The sequence below is a fragment of the Urocitellus parryii genome, chromosome 3 (genome assembly GCF_045843805.1).
Source record: "Urocitellus parryii isolate mUroPar1 chromosome 3, mUroPar1.hap1, whole genome shotgun sequence".
Lineage (NCBI taxonomy): Eukaryota > Metazoa > Chordata > Mammalia > Rodentia > Sciuridae > Urocitellus > Urocitellus parryii.
Genome location: NC_135533.1, coordinates 19,898,331 through 19,921,374, shown reverse-complemented (window position 1 = coordinate 19,921,374; position 23,044 = coordinate 19,898,331). Strand labels below are relative to the sequence as shown.

General features: G+C 35.5%; 1 protein-coding gene across 1 annotated transcript in view; it reads left to right on the top strand.

Moving 5' to 3' along the window:
- Exoc4 (exocyst complex component 4) overlaps window positions 1-23,044 on the top strand; it is a 783,024-nt gene that overhangs the window by 346,398 nt on the left and 413,582 nt on the right. The window contains exon 10 of the mRNA XM_026392784.2: window positions 13,319-13,415. Within this exon, the coding sequence (XP_026248569.1) occupies window positions 13,319-13,415 (97 nt within the window). The remainder of the gene's footprint in view (window positions 1-13,318; window positions 13,416-23,044) is intronic.

The following is a 23,044-nucleotide window of genomic DNA, read 5'->3' as shown; positions in this document are numbered from 1 at the left end:
GGGAGTAAATGAGAAATATTTTAGATAAATTTCAGAGACTTGCTATGGCTTTTGCCTCTTTTATTTCTCTGCATTGGAAAATTCTTGTGGCAGTCATGGTTTTTTTTTTTTTTTCCGTGAAAAAAACTAAAAATGCTATATAAAACTTTGAAAAATGCATTAAGTTTCTTTGATGAGCTGGCAAGACAGCACTTTTGGGAAACCAAACAAAATAAGGCCTAGGAAAAGATTTTAGAGCAAGTACTGCCAAAGCCAGTTTTCAACTTGTGAAGCCTAGGAGAATAGAAGCAAAGCACAGGACCCACCCAGCCTGGGGAAACTAGTATATGGATATTCTAAAAATATCAGCCCTATCCTATTATCTTCTTACCTCTTGTCAGAGACCGTAAAAAAAAAAAAATTAACCATGTTGTAGTAGGCTGAAAGGAGGAAAAATTCCTAGAGAACTGAAAACTAGATTTGTTGTCTAAATATACATCCTCTGGTGGTGTAAGAAAATTTCAAAATGCTAATTGATTCAGAGTGTGTTTCATGGTGATCATTCCCTTTGGTAGAGTAGCAGAAGTTCCTACAAATGCTTTCTGAGGGAAATGATCTTCATACGTTTCCTTAAATAATTTCTACAGATAAATTTCTATGGGATATGAACCTATAACACACACACACACACACACAATGTACAACACAGGAAAAAAGAAGTCAAGATTTAGCAGACTTGAAAGAAAAAAGCACCAGATCAGCAAATATTTCCAATAGTGCAATTATGGGACTTATAGGCTCATCTCACACTCTGATTTTAATCTTTGACCTTTTGTTTAATGGTTTTATATTTTTCTTGCCTTATTGCAATTTATGTACTTTTAGTGGTTGTATAATATTTCAATTATGTATATGTACATATGCATATAGTTAGATACTTATATACTTAGATTTATTTAGTCAATTATGTTTTTTCATTTAAGTGTTTCTTTTCTATACTATCCTGGGATGAACATCTTTTTTTTTTTTTTTTTGCCAATTCTTTAGTTCTTTCATATTATTACTTTTTATGGAGGGTAAGAGTAAATTCCTAGAATGGGAATTTTAGGATCAAATAAATAAAATGTCAAATGTTAAAGCTCTAAGTATGTGCTTTACAACAGTCCTGCCTATTCAAACAATAGTTAAAAAATTGAAGATAAATATAAAATAAAAGTGTGCCTGATAAATGTGGAGCAAATAAGATTGGAAAAATTACTGTATTTCTGTCTTTGGTATTATTGTAATTAGTGATGGACGGAAGTAAAGACTTTAAATACAGAAAACTTTTTCTCTATTGTTATTGTCACTATTTCAATTGTAGAAAAATAGGAGGGGAATGTGTTTCCTGTTGTTATATATAAAAAACTCCACTGCGGGTAAAAGAGTACTGACATCAGAGAGCTTCAGGATAGGCAGTCTGGATAGATTGTAAAACACGGATTATTTTCATCAATTATTTGCTGGACATTAGGTATGTACAATCCTATGTTATTGTCTACACGTAGGCAGTAAAACAAATGCCCCTCTATCACCTATAATTTTATTGACCATGTCATGGATCATGTTCAGCTGGCTTGGAAGGCTGATTTTGATTTCATTAGAATATTGTAAGAGTATTGTAAGAGTTGCTGTGGAAAGTTGACCTAAACAGTGACTGTGAGTTTGCTGGTAAAGTTATTTAAAGCCACCTGTGCCTCAGTAATCCAGATGCTTTCAATGAGCCATGGAATAATGCTAGTCCTGTTTGGATGCCAGCACTGATTATCGTTGTCAGTAAGCTAAATGCCACTGTGTTTTGCAACTTATATTTTGACTCTAAATTTGTGTTTAAGGAGCCCATCATCTCTCCTACTTCCCTTAGTCATTTTGGGTTATTATACTTCATATCTGTCACATTGATTTCTTCAAAATAATTATTTCCCAACTTTGGGAGTACTTAGATTTAAGCACATCTCTGTGTGCAAAGACAATAAAAGCATTTAAGAACACCATTTCTTCAATATGAACTCGTATATTTATACATTAAACATTCCCACTGAGCTCCCTTTTAGACAATTTCATAGGCAGAATAAGGCCTGTGGGCTCAATCTGTCCTCAGTTTGAGACTTCTCTGCATGATAAATCTACCACCCAACTGCCAAGCCATCATGGGAAGTCTCCAACTAGCCCAACATACCTACAGGTAACCCATGATGAGCACTAAGGTAGTCTCATCGGATTAGGGAACTTCATTGTATTCTGGTGTCTTTTATGTCACTCTCGCTTACTTACCAGCAATATTGAGCACATGGTTTAGTCTTCTGAGATCTGAAGTTGATGAAGGAGAGAAAGCCCGATGTGTGTTTGGGTCAGGAGGAAGCAGTGCAGCTAGTAGCGCTTCCCAGTGGTGCCTGTTCCATGTGCTTCTGTTTGGCCAGCATCTCCTGCATCTTCATTTGAGCCATCCCTACAGAGAGCTGGTATAGTGGGAAAGGTTTCTTCTGAAGAACAAAGTACTCGTAGTGCCTATTTTTTTATCACTACCCGCAAATCCTTTAATTTTCTGTTGAAAAACTAGTAATTAATAAACTAAAATGTATTTCCATGCATGTATGAGTTTGTCAGGATGAACCCAACTACAATGTAGAACCATCAAGCTTTAATAAAAGACAAAAAAAAAAAATCAAAAACAAAACTAGTGTTGGGATACAGTCTCTTTTGAAAATGATTTAGCAGTTTCTTAAAAGGCTAAACAGATTTATATAATCAAGAAAATTGAAAACATATTTTCATACAAAATGTTCGTAGCAGGATTATTCATAATAACCTAAAAGTTTGTATATCCATTTATTAGCTGATGAAAAGTTGAATAAATTAAATGTTATGTGCACAAATTGGAATATTATTTAGTCATAAAAAGAAATGGAGTATTAATATATGCTACAACAAAGAAATATGCTAAGTGATAGAAATCAAACATGAGATAAGTAAGGTAGGCGACTCCAGCTTACACAATGAGCATTCTGAGCTAGATATACCCGATTAGACAACTAAAATGTATTTAATAGATTCAAGATAATTAAAACTAGTTAGAGTGGAAGGAAAAGAAAGGATCAATACAATCTCCTGATGTAGCCTTAAAATAAAGCTAGTTGGAGGATAATGTCACTAAGATAGGAATGCTTCTCAAAAATGGTCAATTAAAGTTCCTTTGTGCCTTATTGATCCACCATTTAAAAATATGCATGCAGGGACTGTGGGTCCATTGGTAATTGGCTCATGTCCTACAGGGTCCCTCTTCATGGGGCATGCCATTTTAGACTCCATTCCAGAAGAATTCCAACTGCTGCTACTGGATCCTTCTTTGACTTGTGCTTATGGAGGAGGTCCCAATGAACACAGTCAACTGATGGCTCAGGATGAGCTCTGACTGACCTGAAACTCTTACTGACATCAATTCATTTTGGTTCTAATGTCATCCTGTCCTCCCAAACTTGTTTTAATATTTGTTGAGAAGATAATAGGCACCATGTGTGTTTTTCCTTTGGTTTTATTTTCTTTAATCAAGAGACTGCTCCCCAATAAGTAACAAGTTATTATAAAATTCACTTATTAGCATGTATTCAGTTCTTGAGCTTCAAAGAGATATCATCTTTGTGTGGGGGGGGTTGTGAGGAAGGGAGGGAGGGAGAGAGAGAGAAAGAGAGAGAGAGAGAGAGAGAGAGAGAGAGAGAGAGAGAGAGGGAGGGAGGGAGGGAGGGAGGATTGAGCCCAGGAGGGTCTCAGGCATGGGAAGCAGGCACTTTATCCTTGACCTATATCCCAGTGCTCTTTATAAGAATTATTTCATGGTCTCTAACCAAAAATATAGGAGTGAAGCCAAATTTGGATGAGTCACCCACTGTCTAGCAGTCTGTTCATAGGGAAATTTCCAGCAGATACAAGATGCCAGGAAGAGAAAAGGATCTTCCCTTTTTTCCTCTTTGCTGAGACCCTTGGAATTTCCTTCATTTCTGTGTCTTCCCATTATCCCCAAAGTTTGCTTATGCAAACCTGGAAACATCGGATTTATTCCTCCCCTTCTACATTTCTAATTCAGAGGAGAGGCTCTTGTGGCTCCTCACAGGGAAAGTGAGGCAGGATATAATTTCAGCCATCTAACTTCAATCTCCCTTTCCTTTCAAACAAATGCCCTTAATTCTTTTTTGGGGGGTGGCGGGGTTATAGGGCTTGAGCCCTTGGTCTCTGTCATTGAAGCCAGAGTTAGACCAGCAGTCAGAATAGATGGTTAAATGGAGTCAGGTCAGATCCCTTGAGTGACAGCTGGAGACTGCTGCTAGAGGGATTGAAATGTTAATTCCTTCAGAGCCTTTCCTACACCCTTATCTAGAACCTGCCCCTGCTCCTATCTGTTGCTGAGGTAACCTGTCCCAGGAGTTGCCCTCCCTAAAGGTAGCTCTAAGGTTGTTAAGGTGTCCTGGGTTGCAGCATCCTGCCCTTCCCCCTTCAGCACACTTGTTTCCCATCCCACCCAGCATTCCTGGGCCCAGTCCTGTACTCAGGAAGGAGAAAGATAAGGGAAAGAGGGCAGGAGAACAGGGAATCCTAGGACACATGAGAAGAGCAGAACACCTTGCTTCTGGGAATACAGGATACCAGCGACTATGTTACCCCCTTTTAAAATAAACCCTGCTTTATGTGCGTCTTTGATATGCTTCCCTAATGTTCAGACTTCCACATTTGAGGGAGCAGAACTTGTCACCAGTAACGGGCTGTATCATCATGATAGATGTACCACTGAGCTACATCTCCAGTCATTTTTATTTAGAGACAGGGTCTCACTAATTTGCCCAAGCTGGCCTCGAACTTGCTGGCCTCTTCCATCAGCCTCCCAGGTTTCTGGGATTACAGGCATACTCCAGAATGCCCAGTTTGAAACTTCTCTCATTCTGACATCAGTCATAAATACTGTGACCTTACAGAATCCCCAGGTTTCAGCTGCCTCCATTTTTTTGGGCCAAGTCCTTTTTAGCCTCATTTCTTTTCCATCTATAGTTAATAGTCTGAATTTCCATCCCATCAGAACTTTCAGGTGTTTTTTTTTTTTTCCCCTCTAGTTTTTCTACCATATCTGTCTCATAGATCCCTAATTCTGCCTGAGTTGTTTTCACTATTACTTTGACTCTAAAATGTTCTATAATTGTACAGTGATACTGTAAATTCCAGATATTTTATCTCAGCTGGGCTATTGGTATAAAAAAATTATCAAGAAATCCTTAATATTTTTTCTTTTATTCCTTTCAAAGTTCAGTTCAGTTTACCTTAAGCTTCAAACTACTGAGGAAATCAAGCATGAATTTACTGAATTTTCATGAGCTCCTTACTCTTTCCTGTTTCATCCCACCCCCATTTTGTATGAGAAAATTACCCTGAAAAAATATTCAAGAAAGCTTTGTTGTTTTTATTCATTTGTTTTGTATAAAACAAATCCTAATAAAGGAAGAACATGGAGCAAGAGAGATTTTTTTTTTTTTAAATAACCAGAATGACTGATGGATTTTCACTTTCCAGTAGTTTCCATTGTAGCTGCTTAAAGCACAGAAAGGATTCTGATTCAATTAGAGAGCACCACCAGTGCTTGTGAGAGGCCAGAAGGACATCCTGAATGATGTCTGTCACCTTACTTTATTATGCTTTTGAATGCCAAAAGAACCCACCCCATTGCTTGTTTTTCTCCCAGTGCTCACACCTGCATATTAAGTTGTGGGTGTTTGGGGGCGGGTTGGAGTGTTTCATGACTATTAAAACAAGATTCATGCTTGTGACTCTAAAGTCACAGAATAAATAGAGACAAGTTTTAAGAAGGAAGGGAAAGCAGGGAGGAAAGTCTATCTCATTTACATACTAGGATTGCTCCTTTTATTATGGATTTTGACACATATTGAACTTTATTTTTTCCACATTATCCTTTTTTCCTTTGTTGTTAAAATTAAAAACTCTGAGATGATTTCTCTAGGACTCCATGCTTTGTGGGTGTGGCATGAGGAAAATGTAAGATATTGCATAGGGGTAGAAAAGTGGGAATGACCTGTGGGGACCATAAAAAGCCAGGGAAGACTCTTGTTTAAGCAGTAACAGAAAATAATTGAGATTCTGTTACTGTTTTGGGGATTGAGACAGATAAACTGTCCAAAATTCCCTCCCTGAAGGTCCCAGCCCTTTCCTCTCTTTCTGCCTTCATGTTCCTACAAGCAGAGCTTCTCCTGCAGCATGAAGCATATCTACTGCTGGAAATCAGGAGACCTGGAGAAATGGGGTTCTGTTCTTGCTGCTGGACTATATTAGAGGGGAGGGGTTCTCTCTGGCCTCACTTTCCCCCAGGAAGTTTCTGTTCAGTAGTTTATACAGCTAGACAGCATAGTTGCTCTCGGCTACACTTGTAATCTGAGAGCCTTTTTTAATATTGGCTTGAATAACCTACTGCTGTCTTCAGTGTTGTCTCTGGGGGATACATTTTGTGTGTGATAATACCACAAAATCAGGGTTGACTGCTTTCTATTTTGGACTTTTCTTATATCACCCTTATCTCTATCCACTTATTTAACTTCTGAGTTGAGTTTCTTGGAATATAACATATTAAACAAATAACATGGTTGAAAAAAATTTCTTGGGGAGGGCAGCCTGAAGTTTGAATGTGTGTGACCTTGAGCGAGATGTTTTACCTCCCCTCCCCCACTACAAGCCTCCCTTCCTTCATCTCTATGTTAGATAATAATATTGCAGAGATATCCTTAGGATCAAATTAAATATTTTATGTAAAGGATGCAGCACAGTACCACTTTCTTAGTTATTTGCTTGATAAATGTGAATTCCTTTCTCCCCTCTTAGCTCTTTCAACTCATCCAAGGGTAATACTTAGCACCGGTCTTATTTATATAGACCAAAGTTAGTGCTAACCAAGAATAAAATATAATTGCATAATGAAATCTTAGCAAGGCATTTATTTGAGAAGTTACTTTTTTATGATGAGAATAACTAACTTATTACTATTTGGAAAATTTTCTTCTACAAATAACCAATATACCTTTGAGCCCTTTATTAAAACTTGGATTTCTTGCTGAACATATTTTATGTAAGAACAGATGCTATTTTTGAAGGTCATTTGTGGTTGAATCACTTGGTCTAGAAAAATGCATATTTATTGTTCATCCACTTATATTCATGTATTCATTCAAAAAATATTTATTGAGTAGTCATTATGTGCCAGAAATTGTTCTAGGCACAAGAGATCCATTCATGAAGAAAACCGTCTTGTCTTAACAGTTATACCCTATTATGAGTTTAGTCCTGAAGATGATTCTTTTCTTGAGGGACTTCTGCCCGGCTTTTCTTCCCAGGCTCCAAAACAAGTCATCATTGAGCAAAACAATAACATCACCAATCCTGATTTGTTTGACTTTAGTGCAATAGTAAACGATTTGAGGGAAAGGATAAGGATTTTATATTCATTTTCTTCTTGACACCAAACCCCAGGGTCTTTTATTGACAGACCCATTACAAGTTTAGTGGCAAAAATAGGAAGTCATAATGATAATTTATGCCTCAAGAATAGGCACATGTGAAAAAACCTGATCTAAAAGAGCCCACCTAGGAAGCGGACAGCTGTGCATCAGGAAACTCCGATGACTCACTCTCCAACTAAGGACCTATTTATTGATGTGATCAGGAAGTCCATGTTTATGGTTCTATATACATTTTGTGTATTTATGGAGCAAATATTTACAATGAAAGAATTCACCTTCCCTGTGGTTTGTTAAATCCAGAAAACATTAAAAATATCAGATGGGGCCTGCTGCCTTCTGTGGCTTAATAAATGTCACTATCAAATTCTATTACGATTTTTAAAATATGTTTAATTAAATTTATTTATTTTTATGTTGTGCTGAGGATTGAACCCAGGACCTTGCCCATGCTAGGAGAGTGTTCTACCCATTAAGCCACAACCCCAGCCTGATTACTATTTTTTTATTTAAGTACTTGACACAAGGTATTCATAACATTAACATCTACATGTTTGATACTGATTACCTTTAATTGAAAAATTAAGAATAGAAAAAGACTTTTGTCATTCCATCATGCTGTAAATTTCCCATCAATTTTCTAAGCATGTCACTGCAGTATAATAACACAAGTTTTTCTTTTTTATTTTTTCATTTGTGGTAAAGTTGGTCTCATTAATAATATTGTCTTTGTTGTACTTTGTTGCGTAATGTATCAAGAATACCACTTCTGTCAATTTGGACCTTTTTTTTTTTTTCTAGTTTATATCCAGTAATGAGTGTGTGTGTGTGTGTGTGTGTGTGTGTGTGTGAGAGAGAGAGAGAGAGAGAGAGAGAGAGAGAGAGAGAGAGAGAGACACCCCTTAGATCCTTAACAGTTTGAAAATTTTTTTAAAAAAGAGTACACAACCATTACTTGAGAGAGAGTGGACATCACATGCTGTAATATGTGCCCTTGTATGTATTATCTCTTTGAAACACCACCACAAATCTGGGATCTTACACAAGTCCTTCAAGGAGAATATTTATTTCCATTTCTATCTGAGCCTTTGGTTTTCTATTTTTGTTTGATTGAGATGGCTATATTCATTATCAATGACAGCAAATCCTAGTTGGGGAGAATCAAAGAGTAAATTAATTTTGAAGGTAATTTCTGAGAAGTAAATGAATTCTGAAGGAAGGAACTAGCCTGGGAGCACTAAGATGCTGTCATACTCAGTGTTCATATGGCCTTGGTGCTGGTTGCCAGTCACTCAGGAGAGTCTGTCAGACCGTTCTCATCCTGACCAAAAGCAGGAAATATGACCAGAGCACTGCTTCCCTCCCTTTGCACTGTGCTGTTCTACTTGGAATGCTGTTCTCAGATTCCCTTTCATCCCAACCATCCATCGTAATTAATATTTTTTCTGGTGCTGATCACATGGCCTCCACTGCTGAGATTAGACTTTAAGCACAATGAATGCAAGAGAGAGATGTCCTGGCGTGTTGAATGCTCTTCTCAGCATTGAGCAGCATGCTTCTTAAATCCTGACAGTAGCTCCCAGATGACTTGATTATGGGAAGGCATGTGAGGAGAGGTGAGTTTTATTTCTCAACCAGAATACTGAAATGCTAGATTAGATCTCAGAGGGTAGAGACCCACAGACCTTTTAATCTCTGGCGTTGGCCTTTACTTTGTCTGACAGCTTTGTTGTCAAGAATAGTTTCACTGGATAGGTGCTGTTCATTGGTACTTTAGTGTCTTAGTCTATTTCTTGCTATAACAGAAAACTGCAGACTGAGTAGTCTATAATGAACAGAACCCTATTGACTTATGGTTCTGGAGGCTGGGAAGACCAAGATCATGGAGCTGGAGGAACTTCTTGCCACCTCATTGACCTTGGTAGAAGAGCAAAGAGAGAGTGAGAGAAAGAAGTCCCAACGGAAATTTATAACCAGTTTACTCCTGAGATAATGGCTTTAATCCATTCATGACAGCCCTCATGGTAAAGGTGTTATCTTCCAACACTATTAAATTGGAGACTAAGTTTCCAAAGTATGCTTTTGGGGGAACCCATTTATAAGATTTGGATATCTGGTTTGTAAAGAGGAAATCACGTCAAATGTAGTATAGCTGACACTTGATGGAACTATAAGAGAATACCAGCATTCTGTAGATGGAATTTCAGCCGTGGGTTGAGGCTCAGTATTGGGGTTGAAGTTTTTGCCCAAACTTCACATTTGATTCAGCTTTATCCCACTTAGTGAATCAGAGGTTGCCATTCTGTAGCTAGTAGGGATTTAGACCAAGTCAAATGATTATTTAGTCTCCAGCCTCATGTTCTGTCATTAACTTCACAGTCAAATCTTTAAATCACTCATGTGACTTCTATGCTTTATATTTCATTTTTTGTCTTTATTCCTCACATTATTGTCACTAGAGAGTATTCTTTACATTTGTTAGGGCTTTGAAAGTTTGCGAAGAAATTTCATATATTTTATCATCTAATTCTAATAACATTCTGCCTAGATAGGTCTCTGACCCTCCATTTAAAAAAGATTTACATAAGCATTAAAAAGCACTAAGGCTCTTGGACGTGTCCTATGTTAAGGTTCATATGGGTTACTTATACAGTTCCTGTTAATGCAATTGTAGACTTTGGGAAGGCATTTGACAGTTTGGGGCCAGACAGGGACCTAAAGTAATGGCAGGAGGAGAGAAAGCCCTCCAGTGGGCAGCCCATTGTGGCCAATGCATACAGGTGGGCAGGAACATCATGCATTCATTATGTTGTAAGAAGGGACTTGCTTAACTGGAGTTAGGTTAATCAGGTCTGAATTTAATTTTTGAATACCAAAAATCATAGCACTTCACAATATTTATAAAACATTGGAAATCATCTCTTTGAATTCATATGTATAATTTAAAGATATGTTCATATTGGGTTGAATAATGAATTATTTTTGTATTTATTGCATAGGAAGTTATGCTTATGGTTCATGGAGTACAGAATATAACCTGGTTTCTTTTATACATGTCTCCATGGTGATTTAATTTTGATTAGATTTTATTATCTTAGAAGGAAAACTGTTGATGAAGATGATATATTTATTCTATTTCTTTATTCTGTTTGAAACCCTACCATGTGACATTTTGAAGAGGATCTTTATTAAAGGAGTAGTGTTTCTGTTAGTCTTTTGTTTTGGGTGCTGGGGTTTGAACCCTGGGGCCATACTCATTCCTGAAGCACATGTGCTACCACTAAGCTACAGACCCAGATTCAGTGTTATTCTCAACACGTTTATTTTGCTTTCTTTTTACCTGCAAATATTAGCCTAACATTAATATCTCTGATGCAGATGTGATATTAGAAGCTGGATTTTTTCCAGGTTGGTGTTGTGGCGCAGTTGCAGAGCACTTGTCTGGCATGCACAAGGTCCTGCGCTGATCACCAGCACCTCTTCAAATAAGAATAAATAGGTCATGATTTTGAATTAAGAACTGTATGTGCCAGCAAAACTATATTCTGATTAGTTGCTGGAAACAGCTGGTCTAAATGTACTTATCCAGTCTCTGATGCCTCTGGGAAGTCTTGATCCAGGGTATGGATTTCTAAAGTTTATCAATTTCCAAGATGCCTCAAGAGACCATTAGGTAGATAAATGATCAAATGAGATTTGTTCATGTTTGATATCATTCAAAGAAGTATAGTCAGAAAGCAGATGTTTAATTTAGAAGAAATAAAATATTTAAGTGTAGAATGGTAGAATTTTGAAGAAACCCACTAAATAACATCTATTTTTCTTTCCAGAATTCTGAAACTATTAAGAAATAACAAAAGATAGTAGAAAGTGAAATACCACTTTTATATTAATAATAGTGATATAGTCATAACTTAGTTTGTGGTCAAATGGGAGTGGTAGTGAAATTTGAAATTTAGATGTATTTACTCATTTATAGAATGTGTTAGACCACTTCCAAAAACGGGGCCTTTATAAATTTACTTTGCCTTTCTTTCTTTACTTTTTTCTTTCTTCTTTTACCTTTTGCAGTGCTGAGGATTGAACCTGGGGTCTTGCACATGCTAGGCATGTGCTCTCCCACTGATCTACCTACCCAGCCTTATAGCTACACCAAACCAGACAACACTTAATATCTACGGGCATTCAGTTTCCAAAGTAGAGTAAGAGCCTTGCTAAGCCATGCATGCCCAGCGTTTCCTTCTCAATATTTACCAATCAAAGGGGAATTACTTCGTTGCCCCTAGAGTGGATACAAGTAGAGAGAAGTCAGGGATTATATTAATTGAATTTCATTTTTAAATGGAAAGAAACAGGAGGAGTGGTGGAAGCATTTCTCCTAATATCCAAAGTTATAAACATCGTTTTTACATTCTAAACTCTCTGAAATTAGGACATACCCTAAACCTGTGGCATCTAACTGGCCATTGTCCTTCAGAAAATAATTATGATGCCACAGAATGTGTTGCACCATGATGCTTCAATGTTTCAGTTAATTAACCAATTAAGGATGATTTGATAAAGTAATATGAATTATGGTTGGTATAGGAAAAGCTTCTATTTAAATTTTCTAATAGCACCAAGAAAGAATCAACTTTAAACTTTTTAGAATGCTCATCACCTGCTTGGAACAAAATACTAGAAGATGCAACATGGCATATTTCTTTAAGAAACCCACACTCTTGGTGACAAGAATGACACTGTTTAGAACACAAGGACATTGACAACTCTGAGTCATATTTATTTGGAAGAACAAGTCTTTTTTTTTATTTTAGTAGCTGTAATGAGCCCAAAACCTATTTTTTAAATTTATTTTTATGTGGATTGACAGTGCCTCGCACATAGTAGGCAAGTGCTCTACCACTGAGCTACAACCCCAGCCCCAAGAACAAGCCTTTGAACATTATATAATTTTGAGAATGCTTTAACCAGCCTAGCAATGGTGCATACCTATAATTATGGGTACTCAAGAAGGTAAGGAAGTTACAAGTTGATAATAGCAGGGCAACTTAGCAAGACCCTGTCTCAAAATAAAATAAAGAGCTAAAAAAAAAAAAAAAATGCTGGGAATATAGCTTAATGATAATGTGTGCCCTGGATTCAATCCCCCAAAACTGTCTCAAAGGTTTGTTTTTCTGACATTTGCTATTGAATGTGCACAAGAGAGTAATGGCAAACATATATTTATTTTAAAAGCCAAAGAAGCTTTTCATAAGAAAAAAAATAAAGATTTTTAAGAAAGCTGTATATAGTTTTCTTAGAATTTTTTTCTAGTAGTAAATAAAATAACAATGTATCTATAATCATTGGGGTCTTAGATCTGATGAAATATGACCAGGTAGGTTTATACAAACCTCTGCTTCAGTCCCTACAACCTGGGACAATTTTGAATGGAACTTCTTCCTTCCCCATGAAGTTTCATATGCTCACCTAAGATAGGCATAGTTGACCAGAGACCTAAATTTTAACCTTAACTGGCCATTGTCCTTCAGAAAATAATTATAACCTTGTGGTATTGATTTAAATATTGCATTTATTCTTACTAGGTTCTGTGTTTTTTTTTTTTCCAAAATCCTAATTCACAGTTTATTCAAGTGAGAAGACTGGGTCAAATTACTTAAGATAATTTTGCAGATATGGAGATAAAAGTTTTCAAAGATGGTCTTTAGGACATTGTGATATTCAGGTATACAGACTTGGCTTATTTATTTATAAAAGTTTCAGCATACTAAATATCTCTGTTTTCTTTTTTCTGAAAGGGGGTCCTGATGACAACTTAATTGAAGGTGGAGGAACAAAATTTGTCTGCAAACCTGGAGCCAGAAACATTACCGTCATATTCCACCCATTACTAAGGTAAGTCAAGTCCAATGAGAACTTGCTGCAGATCAGCATTTCCATTATTTATGCTGATGTACTGCATGCCAATAGTTCAGTGTTGAAAAAAGTCATTAAAAAATATTCCATTTGTTTGGCCCTCACAATCAAAGTTAGTCAATAAAACAGAAAACATCGATTCTAGAAGTAGTCACTTATTCTTGGGAATAGCTATTTCTAAATATTTATTTTGGTTTTCTTTCTTTGCTCCCTTTTTCTCACTGTCTGGTCTGTCTCAGGGGTTGGCATACCATGGCCCTCTGCAGACATTCCTCCTGCCACCTGTTTTTATAAAAGCATTTTTATTGATACACATTCCTGCTCATCTGTTCGTGTATTGCTCCTTGCTTCTTTTGAGCTACATTTGTAGAGCTATATTGCAACATAATCCATGTGGCCCACAAAGCCTGAAATATTTACTCTCTGGCTCTTTATGGGGAAAAAAATTGCTGACCCATAATCAGTCTTTCTTATTTACATTAATGATTCTTTGTCTTTTGAGAATTGGCAGGTCTCTGAATGAATATAATTTCAAAAACTGAAAGATATTATAGCAGTTAGATACATGATTTTGAGCAGGGTATGGTGGTTCATGCCTATAATTCCAGCTGCTTCAGCTACGCCCCCAGACTTATTGTTTGGGACAGTAGGATCACAAGTTTGAGGTCAGCCTCAGCAATCTAGTCGAATTCTATCTCAAAATGAAATTCAGAGAGGACTTTGTAGCTCAGTGATAGAGCACCCTGGGTTTAATCCCCAGAGTGAAAGGGAAAAAAAGAAAGACAAAAAGATAATTTTGTGACTTACGTGAAACTATTGTAAGTCTTAGTTAAGTATAATGCTATGATTATAGGAAAACAACAATTCATGATGCTTCCATTAAGAAAATTTCTAAGCCCGAAACATCTTTAAAAAGGTACTTTTCAGTGTGATGGTGGGTGGCATGGGCAATTGTTCAATGGATACAAAATTTGTTTTGTTTTGAAAAGTTTTTATTGATGTGTTAGATAACAGTATGTATGCAGTAGTCAACAGTACTTTACTGTATACTTGAAGAAGATTAAGATGGTAAATTTAATATGTTTTTTAAATTAAACTTTTAACTGCTACATGAAAATATAAAAATTGTAATGAGACATTTCGATACATGAATACATTGTGTAATGTCAAAATCAGGTTAAACATGTCTGTCTCCTCAGTTATTGTTTCTCAAAATCCTTCTACGTTTTTGAAATGTATGATATGTAATTCTACTCTATAGACATGCCGCCGGCAGTAGCACACCAGAACTTCCTTCTCCTCTGTAATTTACTTTCCACCATTGATCAACCTCTCCCATCCTTTCCTCTATGGTATTCTTCCCAGCCCTTGGTATCCACCACTCTACTCTGAGCTTCTACAAGATTATCATTGTTTTACTCCACATGAGTAACATTATGCAGTATTTGTCTTTCTGGGCATAGCTCTTTTCCGTTAATACAGTTACCTCCAGTTCCATCCATATTCTCACAAATGATAGGATTTCATCCTTTGTATTGCCAAATAGTGTTCCATTGTGTATACGTGCCATACTTTCTTTATCCATTCATTAGTTGATGAATACATGGGCTGTATCCATTTCTTGATATTGTGTATAGTGCTGCAATGAATTTGGGAATGTAGATGTCTCTACAACATACTGATTTAATTTATTTAGAAATTCTAATAGTGGGATTCTTGGACCATATGGCACTTCTAATTTTAATTTTTTGATGATTCTCAGTACTGTTCATAAGAGTACTAATGACTTTCCCAACAATGTAAATATAGTAGTTAACACTATTGTACACTTAAAAATATTAAGGTGGTAACTTTACTGTTACATGTTTGTGATCACAATTTAGAAATGGAATTTTTGGATGTAGATAACTAATATAATTTTATTTGTATGTTTTCTCTGTAAAGAACCATTATATACTTTGCTTTATTTTCATATAAAAGAATAGGAACTTGTGGGTTCACTAAAAGTTAAGTATATTTCATAATAACACATTAACCTTCTAAGATAACTCCTGTAACATTTAAGGCATTTGGAATAATAGTTAAATGAAAGCTACGGAATTAAGCAGTTCAGTACTGGAACTTTCTACTTTCTCATTAAACAAGATAGTGATTTGATAGCCTTATGAGTATTTAAATTCAAATCTCTTATTTAGGTAACCATTGTTTTCCACGAGATTACCTTCCCTTGTTAGTTTTGAATATAAAAACATAAATGTATAAATTAAAATAAGAAATACCACTCTCATACAATGAAAAATTTAATGATATTTAAGAAATCTATTGTAACAAACATTGTAGCAAGTAAGTTTATTTAAAATTACAGGATTAAGACAATTATGACTTTCTCCATTGGTTTAGTTAATAGAGTGTGTATACACACACACACACACTCACACATATTTATAATAGATATATTAGAACATGCAAAATTTCCCTTAGATGGTGCTCTTCATGTATATTAACTGACTTTGGTAGTTAGTATTCACTCTTTTCTGCAATTACAATTGATTTCTACTTAATGTTTTTAATTGTTAGGAAAATGAGAAAACACTTTTATCATTGTAGGCATCTTCTAAACTTAATGCCATAATTTACTGCTATAATTTGAATAAATGGAATCTTTATGCTTACATCTGTTTCTTTTTTTTTTTTTTAAAGAGAGAGTGAGAGAGGAGAGAGAGAGAGAGAGAGAGAGAGAGAGAGAGAGAGAGAGAGAGAGAGAGAATTTTTAATATTTATTTTTTAGTTCTCGGCGGACACAACATCTTTGTTGGTATGTGGTGCTGGGGATCGAACCCGGGCCGCACGCATGCCAGGCAAGCGCGCTACCGCTGAGCCACATCTCCAGCCCACATCTGTTTCATGTATAGAAGTAACCCTATGGAGGCTATTTAATGGTGTTGCCAATAACTGTTTTTCAAGAGCTTTTTCTTATAGAACGTTTTTAACATAAAGTAAGTGAAAAATATGTTATACTGTTTTTCACATTTGAAAGAAGACTGGTAGAGTTTAATGTATTATAGTTCTTGACAGTCTTTTTTTAGTGTAATATTTATGTTACTTTGGTAGAGAGTTGTTTCAAGACTTGATAGTACTCCCACTGGTCTACTTATTTGGTTTCTACTTTCATTCAGAATTTTAATTTATTATTGATAATAACTAGAGGAGATTTGTTGCATGATATAAATAGTATATCTAGTATATCATTCATTCTTTCTTTATATATCTCTTGATGGAATTGATAGGTATATCATGTGGCCTGTAAGGTAAGTTAATTCTTTGATCAGTAGATGATGATTATAGACTTTAAATTAGCCCTTAACACAAATTTCAACTTACTTCAACTTACTTCTCAAACCAATTAAAGAATTTCATTATAGAATACTGGGCTTGTGGAATTTCAAACCATAAGGCTTTTAGTATTCTTGTACTTTTTAACTTTAGTTTATATACTTCAGCCTTTGCTTTATTTGGATTTATCACTTCTTAAGTCTAGAATTTAAATTTTTGTAATTAGAAGAATCAATGTGCATTATTATCATAATGTATTTCATTATTGCTTTTATCATTTAAAAGTTTTCTCATTTTTTCTTTTGTCATTCTTTTACTCATTAGCACAAATGTTTATTGATAACTTATACTGTATGTTTTCCCTTCTCCAAATTAGTTGTGGACTCCCAACTGAGAACAGTTATTCTCATTTTTGTGCAATAAAATTGTGCTGTTATGTTTTGGAATTCTCATTGCTTTTTTCCCATGCTAGTTGAAAGTAAATGTGATTTAGCATTCTGTTGTTCAACAGAAAATCTGGCATAGTAGGAGGGCAATGCAGAAGAATGGAAAAGTGGGTGGGGGAAGAAGAAGACCTGAAATTAAAAATGAAAACCACAACAACGTATCTGGGTTCAAATGGAGGCGACTTCACTTCTGTTTTACTTAGTGTTTTTTTTTTTTTTTTTTTTCAAACTGGACTCTGATTCAAACGAGAGGTCCTAGAAACAAATAGTAAAATGATATTCTTCTCTACAACGTACTCACTTGGTAGTTTGCATAAGTGGCAAAAATTAAGAAGCCTGAAACACCAGATATTGGAAGGGACACGAATTAATGGGAAACCTTATGCCTGTGAGAGATCATGAATCACTACAGTCTTTCCCAAAAGAGTTTTGCCATATGTGAAATGACATATCCTGTTTCCCTTACTACTACCTCACTCCTAATGCTATTCTTCAATGTGTTTCTGCTTGTATCAATTGATTCATTTTATTTTCCCATCCCAACCAGCCACACTCTTCTTCTAATTGACCTTAACAAATTATTTTTTACTTAGAATTTACATCATAATTTAGTAGTTCAGAAGGAACTTTTTATGAATTCGCTTTTATCACAAGTTAACACCTGTTTATTTAAATTTAGGTCATTACCTCCTTGGAATATTTGAGTGAAATCAACTAGTTTTTGCTGGAAAGGAGAGACATTTCCTTTTCTAGTCTTTCTCCTTGTCTAGCCTCTTTGGCACTCTGTCTTCCTAACATTGTGCATATGGCTTTCTAAACATCATTCATTAAGAAAGCTCTTTTCATAATTTTCATTCTGCTGGCAGTGCAGTCTTTGAAGCCTGGAGTATTTTCTGTATCAAACCCTCTGAACCATCCTGCTGCGAACACTACACAGCAGTTCCCATTACACTCTTTTGTAGATTCCCAGCAGTCCTGCATGATCCCTTCTCTTAATGTCATACTACAATGTCCTCAATCCTGGTAATTTTGTAGCTTATTTTTGTTTTGCCCTCATAACCCCCTGCAGTCTCATCATTACACGATTTCATAGGATATTGGAGGCAAATGAACTCACTTCCAATTTCTTCTTTCCTCTTTAAGTCTGCTGATTCTTTTACTTGTTTATTTCATGTTTTTCTTGCTATTTTCTTTCTGGCCAGTCTTGGTTCTTAGAAGGATGGAATGTAGTATTTTTTTTTTCTTGCTGTACTGTTCGTCTACTAAGACAGTGTGTGCAAATAAACCCTTAATGAATGCTTATGATGACAGTGGTCATCTAATCAATTTTTCTTCCTTTAGGTCCAAATGAAAAGAACTATATTGAAACAGATAAATTTCTAGCCATACCTAGGTGATTTCTAAAATATTTTGGCATAGATATGATGACTAATGCCTTTTTTGCCCACTACATGTTTTTCAGCTTTCTGTGGAAACTTTCAAGAGAAATGGGTAGATTGATTTTGATAAGTGGAATTTATTTTATGAGCCTGAAGGAAGATAATGTTGAAATTTAATGTTTTTGAGCCTGAAAGAAGATAATGTTGAAATTTGAATGGCATTTCCCTTATTTTGTGTAGGTCCAATTTATATTTAGATGTTTTTGGAAAACTACTATTTCTGAATAATACATTGTGGTAATTATTCACCATAATCTAGATATGAACATTTGGCAATGAAGTTCCTTTTATTGATGTATCAACCACAGTTTATCACAATGACACTTTTTAAATTAGTAATAGTGATCATTTCAGGATAATGATTCCTTGTGGAATTTTGGAGTTGAATGGTCAGAATTTAATTTTTTATTTGTTTTTTCATTCATTTTTCATTATTCTCTGAAAACCTAAAATGAGATAAAACATATTGTGCCTTAGATTTGTTATTACAGTTCCTTCATATAGTAAAACATGGTGAGAGCAAAAACGTTTCCTTCATAAATTAAATGCTTATAGCACTGAACTAAAATATGCTTTTTTTTCTTTAATGAGCAAATAAGGTACACTGGTAACAGTGTTTCTAAATGAAAACAAAGTTCTATCTGGCTGCAGTTACATATGAGGTCGGTAGTGCACACTTATAATTCCTGTGACTAGGAGACTGGGGCAGGAGGGTCTCAAGTTCAAGGGCAGCCTTAGCAACTCAGCAATCTGCCTTCTGAAAAACATAAAGGTCTTGGGTTGTACTTCAGTGGTTAAGTGCCCCTGTCTTCAAACCCCCGTAACAGGGGAAAAAAATCCTATCCTTGTCTCTGTCACAACTACTCCCTCATAAGGGGAATCATTTAAAAAAAAAAAAAAAAAAGGTGCAGGCATTTAATGTAGTCCATCAGGGCTTTAGAAACAGAATTCCAAGTCCTAATTAGCTTGGACATGAATCACGTAGGAGGACACAGAGTCCAAGGAGTTCTCACTTTGTCCCTTATCTGTGTCTGGGAGGGAGAGAGCTCCCTGATACCTTTTCCTCTTCTCATGGGCACATGAGCCCTGTTGGATCAGGTCCAGCCTCCTGATCTCAGTTGACCTTAATTCTTTTCTACATAAACATTAGTTTCTTCACATATGTTAGTTTTTACATTTAGAACCAATTCAGAAAATTAATGTAGTCAATGAAAGTGTCTTGTGGGATGGATGGGAGTCAACACATTCTAATCTTTGATGTTGGCCAAATCACTTGTGATTCTTCATTTTCCTTATATGTACAGCAAGGAGTTGATTGGCCTGCATCTTGCTTTCTACCTTTCAATTTTTATGATTCCATGACTAGGAAATGCTTTTATAATATTTAGGGATTCTAAAACCCTTACATTTCAAAAGATCAAGTGACAAATAGATTCTACCATGTGTGTTTCTTTCGCTTTTTGCTTCAACCAGCTTTTATGAATATTTTACTCTTCACAGTAATGAGGACTTTCTTATATGAAATATGCTTCCTATGAGACAGCTGACGAAAAATTGTTTGCATTTTTTGTTGGGCGTATTTTCAGAGACCACAAGCTGGAGACATGGGGATGATGAGGGATTTCAAAGTTGTGAAAATATTACCGATGCACACTGTATTAGATGCAGCTTGAATATTGAATACATGACCATGAGCATTTTCACTGTTATCATCAGCCACACTTCATTAATGTCAAGTAATAATTAGTGTCTTCCTGGGGAGAACAAAAATGAAGTACTTACTGGTCAGTGAGGAGTGCACTGGCATCTAGGTCAGTGAAAAGATGAAATTTTCTTCACTTAGATTTTTATTGATGGACAGTATATCTTCTGGTTGGCTGTGTACTTTCTTAAATCAAGCAACAGTAAAGGCAAGAAGTAGTTGTTATTGTATTGTCTAATGTATAGAGAAGAAGAACTTCGTATTGGATAGAGTAACTACCAGTTAGCAATGATACAGGGAACCATTTCAAAAACTATGGCCCTTTTATGAAATAGCTTTACAATTGAAAAATAACTAAATAGAAGGGAGACCAATGGAGTAAAGGAAGAGGATAGGGAAGGGATACGGGAGGGACAGGGGAATGAAATGAAACACAAATTGTGATATAAGCACATATTAATATGCCCCAATGAACATGTATGTTTATACTGTATTTTTATAATATTCTAATAAAAACATTTATTAAAATTTAGTTGTAGAAAGAAAAAAAAAGAAATGCCTGTGATGGTTAGGAGGGAGTAGAAATTAGGAGGACAAGAAGTAGCCGAAGGCAGACATAGAAGAAAAAAAAGCTCCAAGAATAATGATGCCATTAACATAGTAAGTTATGTTTCTCCAAAATAATATTCCAGAGTAGATGACAATTGTGATTAACTTTACTTCATACTGTTTCTTTTACTACAGTACTTAGAATATTACATTGCCAATGCTGCCAGGTCAAAGACACATAAAATAAATTATAATTAAGTAAAAGAAAAATTCACTCACTCACCCAGTAACAAAATTTATTGAGAATTTTGTAGCTAATCTTCAGCTAATAATTACCAACTCTCTGCCTCATGGAATTTAGTCGAGTGGAAAAATCACACAATGAAAAAATAAACTAGTACACGTGGAGAAGGTATGGAGTAGTGATAGTTTTATGAAGAACAACAGAGAAAGGAATCTGATAGTGACTATATGGACTGGTGTTGGGGGTAGGGACACTATTTTAGGATGAACTGGGATGTTCTAAAATACAGCATTTGGTTAAACCTTAAAATGAAGTGAGAGAGGAAGCCGTATGGGTAAATGGGGCAGAATGACTTGGCCATAGGAAATGGTAAGTATAAAGGAAGAAGACACACATTTTCAGAGAACAGTGAAAAGACTGATGTGAATAGGGGTGTGGTCTAGAAGGGCTCATGTTGGAGGACATGGGTAGAACTGTACTCAGGGTGGTCTAGATGAAAATGGTCTTCTCTTTGCTTAAACATGGAAGATATTTGGATTTACAAGAAATTTTGGCACTTCTCAAATTCCCAAAGATTGTGATGGCATAGAAAAAGCCTGATAATACTGACTGTCGGGAGAAATTATTTCAGAAGACTTTATCTTGCTGGATTTGAGATATGCAGGAATCTCTGTTTTTAATGGTGAAGTCATTGTCACTACTCTTTTTATTATAGTGAAAATGCCCCATCCTCTCAAGAACTCTATATCCCAAAAATAGAATATATAATTTGATAGAGGGCACTTTGGCATTATTAGCCAATGATATTGAGCAAATATGAGATTAGACTAGCAGAGTGTTTTTTTAAAAAAAATTTTATTTGTTCTTTTTAGTTATACATGACAGTAGAATGTATTTTGACATGTGCAAACTTAGATAATAACTTCCCATTTTGTGATTGTACATGATGTGGAGTTAATGATATGGAGTTAACACTGGTTGTGTCTTCATATATAAACATAGCAATGATATGTCTGATTCATTCTACTGTCATTCCCATTCCCATACACTATCCCTCCCCCCTCCAATCTAGTGTACTTCCACTCCTCCCTCCCTGGACCCCCACCTATTGAGAGTCAGCATCTGCATATCAGAGAGAACATTCAGCCTTTGGTTTGTTTTTTGGAGATTGACTTATTTCATTTAATATGATAGTCTCCAGTTCCATTCATTTACTGGCAAAAGGCATAACTTCATTTATCTTTATGGCTGAGTAATATTCCACTGTGTATGTGTACCACATTTTCTATATCCATTCATATGTTGGAGGGTACCTAGTTTGGTTCCATACCTAGGTATTGTAAATTAGCTAGCAGAGTGTTATTAGGGAGTAATCCTATATGGTATTTCAAATATATGAGTTTTTAAAGAGTAGTTGTAACTGCAGTATAAATTATTGTTTTCTCCTTGAAAAGGTATGGTATGGCAGGCTGCATTGCAGAAAGCCTGGTTTGTTTTTGATTTTTGTAATAAGCTTTGCAACAAATTTATCAAATGTGTTAGTCTATACCTGATCTAGCACAAAATGTGTTATCAACATTTTTTTTTTTTTTGCAGTCTTAACTTGATGAAGGGATTTGGAAAGATTGTTTTAGGTCTTCAAAACTCCAAATCTTTATTCCTTAACATTCTAGGTTTCTGCCCTTTTTGATGTTTCCTTTTCCAATCCTTTTTTAACACTGTTTAGTAAAGAGATAGAACAGAGGTTCAGGTGTAAGTTCAATGTGACTGGGATGCCCACTAGTTCTTAAGCAGTATATTGTAGGAGCACTTACTAAATATTTTGTTATATAATATGCATAAAATATGAAGAGAAATAATTTGTATTTAGCAATGACATTAAAATAGATTAGTCT